Source organism: Nestor notabilis, unplaced genomic scaffold, assembly GCF_000696875.1.
Source record: "Nestor notabilis isolate BGI_N333 unplaced genomic scaffold, ASM69687v1 scaffold36128, whole genome shotgun sequence".
Classification (NCBI taxonomy): Eukaryota; Metazoa; Chordata; class Aves; order Psittaciformes; family Psittacidae; genus Nestor; species Nestor notabilis.
In genome coordinates, this window is record NW_009941212.1 from 1,150 (window position 1) to 4,994 (window position 3,845).

A 3,845-nucleotide genomic window follows, 5' to 3' on the forward strand; every position below is an offset into this window, starting at 1 on the left:
TAGGTTGGAGTCAGTGCCAGATTTCAGCTGGCACTGGGTTGAAAGTTAGTTTGTTTGATTTTTGCGAGGAAGGGAAGTGTTAGCTGGCTTGATTTTCTACTGGCTTAACTCCTTGAACCAGCCTGGTCTGCAAGGATCACAGAAGCACAGCAGAAAGAAGCAATAATGCAGGTGTTAACTGGGAAGGGCAGGGTTGCACCAGTACTGACTTAGCTTCAGGCTGACATCTTTGTGGTTATGATGCAGGAGTGGGGACAGCTCTACCTTGGTATGGTGGCAGTGATTTCTGTCCTCAGCTATCTGTACTGCTTCTTTGTCTGAAACTGCAAATCCAGGGCTGAGACAGGAGAGCTGCTGTTAAAGTGACTACTAGTCTGCCACAGCTTGCTGCCTTGCACATTGTGGTGACCCTGGATCAGTTTGCTTCGATGTACAATGATACAAGTTGAAACAGTTTGGGTGAATCTTCCCAGCATCTTAGCCCTTAAATGCCGTGGAAATAAAACTTATAGGAACAGACATCAGGAACCTTTATTTCCTGTCTTACTTTTATCTCACTGAGGAAAGGGCAGCCGTTTTAGAGTTTGTCTTGTTTGTTCTTTATTACCTGCGAAAACGAGGAGTATCTAGGCAGATGAAACCTAAAATAGAAGTACTGACCATATATGGCAGAGAAGGCAAAAATACTCAAATCTAAATTCCTGTAGCACATCATGTTTCTGTCATGTAGGAAAATTCGGTCCGACTAATGACATGTAGGCCAGGTCCAATCTGTGGGACGCTTGTTTAAACTATCACCTTTTCTTTGGAGGAGATGAAGATGTGTTTGTTCTCATAATAGTTGAACACTTTCTGTTGTGCGTGGTATGTGCACATAAGTTTATGGCCGCCAGTGTCAGGGCGAAGGAGAAACAAAAGCATTTTTCCACTGGATGTTTGTGGCACAGCACTAAGCCTGGAAGTTGTCACTTCTATATCTTACTGAGTTCTGAACCTGCCATCCAGTCCTATAGGCACAGCCTGGAGTGCATAAAGATGATAAATATTTTTAATTAGATACTGTTCCGTGTTTATCTGTTTGTTTATGATTCTAGGATTTATATTATTAAATTAACCAGTATGTTTTCATGTGTATGTGATTCTTGTGAAAATTGTGGGGGGGTACTTACTAAGGAAACCCACTATATGAAAAGCAGCAGGAGGTGGGGGTAATGGTGAGAGATGTACAGCTTAAAAAAAAAAATAAAATTAAAATTTGTGAATGATTTCCTTAAAAGGAGATGCTGACATCTGGAAAACAAAGTCCTGTAATTAGGGTTTGGCTTTGTGCTTGCTCTGGTCTTAATATGCCTGAGTGCCTTGGCACGGATCTGCTGCTTGTTGTATCTACAAAATGGAGAAGGTTTTCTTTTTTTCAGCAAAAGTTATGAAAATACCAAAGCCATGGAAAATAAACAAAACTTGCTGGACAGTTTACAGTCCTTCTGATCTCTCTCAGATATATATTTCTATGTCATGTATCCTGTTTTAAAATTTAGAGGGTTATTTAATGTTAAAAGGCTGAACTAGGCATCAAACTTGGGATTTTTACCATTGTAAATTGGTTTTAGAATTTTTATTTTCCTCTGACAAACCTATTCTTAAGATGGAATCTTGAGAATCAAATTGAGTCTTGTTCTTGTTTACTTTTAGATGCCTGTCTTAGATGTCAAGCTGAAAACAAACAAGAAGATTGTGTTGGTATGTAGTGATTTCATTCGCTTGTTTTTCAATTGAAGCTTCTCTCAGTAGGGAGCATTTTAAAGTTCGAAGGGAATACTGATTTTATTAATGCTCAAAAGTAAATGTGTTTCATTCTACATCGTGTCATGTTTTTACATTAGTAATACTTTATGCTTTATTTTTGAGCACTAATAAAATTAGTTTTAATGTCAGGCATGCAGTAGAACAAAACTTTAAATTTGCAGTCAACATATACACAACTGAGAAGTTTAAGTTTCTCTCACCCTGAGCATAGTTGAAGAGATCATAATGTACACTTTCGAAGTGGGTAGGAACGGGCTATTTTTTTTTTTTCTTCTGAGATGCATGCCAGAAGACACAATGGTAATACCAATAAAAATTCTCTGTTCTGAAATAAATGTGTCTGGGTTAGGAAGTGGTATTTTTCCCTGGCTTAATTCAGACATAGTGGAGACAATTGCTTGTTTGTTCATTTTTCATTTTGAAAAGTGGAATTACTTGAGTTTTCTGTAATGCTGTTTAACCATAAACATACTTTCTGTTGCATACCGATATATGCAAAAGCAAATCTTCATTCTGATATATTTAAATCTAAAACAGTGAAAATTGTCTCACTTTGCTTTAAATCTCTAAGTCAACTTTTAAACCAGTGGTGAAGCTTTCTGTGTGTTTGTTCTTTCTGTTTTGAAGTATATTCTCTCAAACTTAATCCAGTGTTGGTGTTGATGATTGTTTTAATGAGAACAGGAATTTGCTGTTCCAGATCTTAATTGGCTTGCTGAGTGTCCTATTTAAGATAGAGAGGAAAACAAACTCAAAACATAATTTACAACACTCATTTGATTAGTACCCTTGTATTGTAATAAGGAGAATGTGAATTAATAAGGGGAAAAAAGCAAGGTAACTAATACTGATCAGGAGTAGATGGACTCTTTTTGTTGTGTTGAAACAGTTGTAGCCTGTGAATAACTTCTGGTCTAAGATCCCATTTTGAGGCTATATGTTGTATCAAATGTGCTTACTTGATATTATACATTTAAGTTCAAACACGGCATTTCAGATCAGAATTTGGTGATATGCTCTTTCATGATAGTAGTGCCTTGGCTATAGTTTGGTACTGGGGAAGATAAAGTGAAGAACTTGGATAGTTGCACTTACTTCCTGGGCAGAACTGATAAATGTGTTTATACATTCACAAAACTGTGTCAGTTTCTACAAGAAAGGGAGAATATATGCATTTCTTTGTTGGTAATTGGAAATAAGTAAAAGGATTGATGATAGATAGAGAACTGGCTACTGTCCAAATGACCGTAATAATCCAGTCTCCGTGGATAAATCAGTGATGACCCGTTTTGTCTCTACAGCTTGCAGTGGTTATAAACATCTGAGAATGATAGTTTGGACCTTGTAGTAGGACAGCTGAGTGTGACTGGAACATGTTCTTTCTTCTTTTTCAGTGGTTTGGGGAGAATGCAATCATTCCTTCCACAATTGCTGCATGTCCCTGTGGGTGAAACAGAATAATCGCTGTCCCCTCTGCCAGCAGGACTGGGTAGTCCAAAGAATAGGCAAATAAAAACACTGGAAGTTTTTTTTCCTATCAAACTTGTTGAAGTAGTGTATGTCTTACACCTTATGCTCATACGGAAGAATGGAACATGTCAATCATGGCATGATTTATTTAGTTTTATCTGCTAGAAGATGGGGGTGGTTTTGTTGTGTGCTCTTTGCTGTATGAGGAGGCAATGGTCAGTCTTACTGCAGATATTTCCACAATAAACCAAGAGACACTACGTTAACAAATGTATCTGTTATGGTTTGAGTGTTAACTGTATCAGAGCATAGAAGTGTGGTGGTGCATATTATACCCTAAATACAGTTTATTTAATGTTTTTGTGTAGGTAAATGAATAAATTTGCAAGGGCAACCTTACCTGTAAGTCTGATACGCTGCATAGTTTCCTGTCAGGATAAAGAAACTGTTTTCTAAATAATATTGTATACAAAAACAGTCAGTGAGGTGGTTTTTTTAGAAAGTGTTCTGGTTTTTAATCTAAATAGTGTGTAAAACATTTGCTATATGCTTTTTCTATCACACTATAC

General features: G+C 37.1%; 1 protein-coding gene across 1 annotated transcript; it reads left to right on the forward strand.

Annotated features, from left to right (window-relative positions):
- Positions 1-1,645: 1,645 nt before the first annotated feature.
- Positions 1,646-3,319, forward strand: RNF7 (ring finger protein 7; the record flags this gene model as incomplete). Its single annotated transcript, XM_010020751.1, has 2 exons — positions 1,646-1,740; positions 3,201-3,319. Coding segments are annotated over 2 exons (214 nt in total), but the record flags the coding sequence as incomplete, so codon positions are not given.
- Between the last annotated feature and the right edge of the window lie 526 nt (positions 3,320-3,845).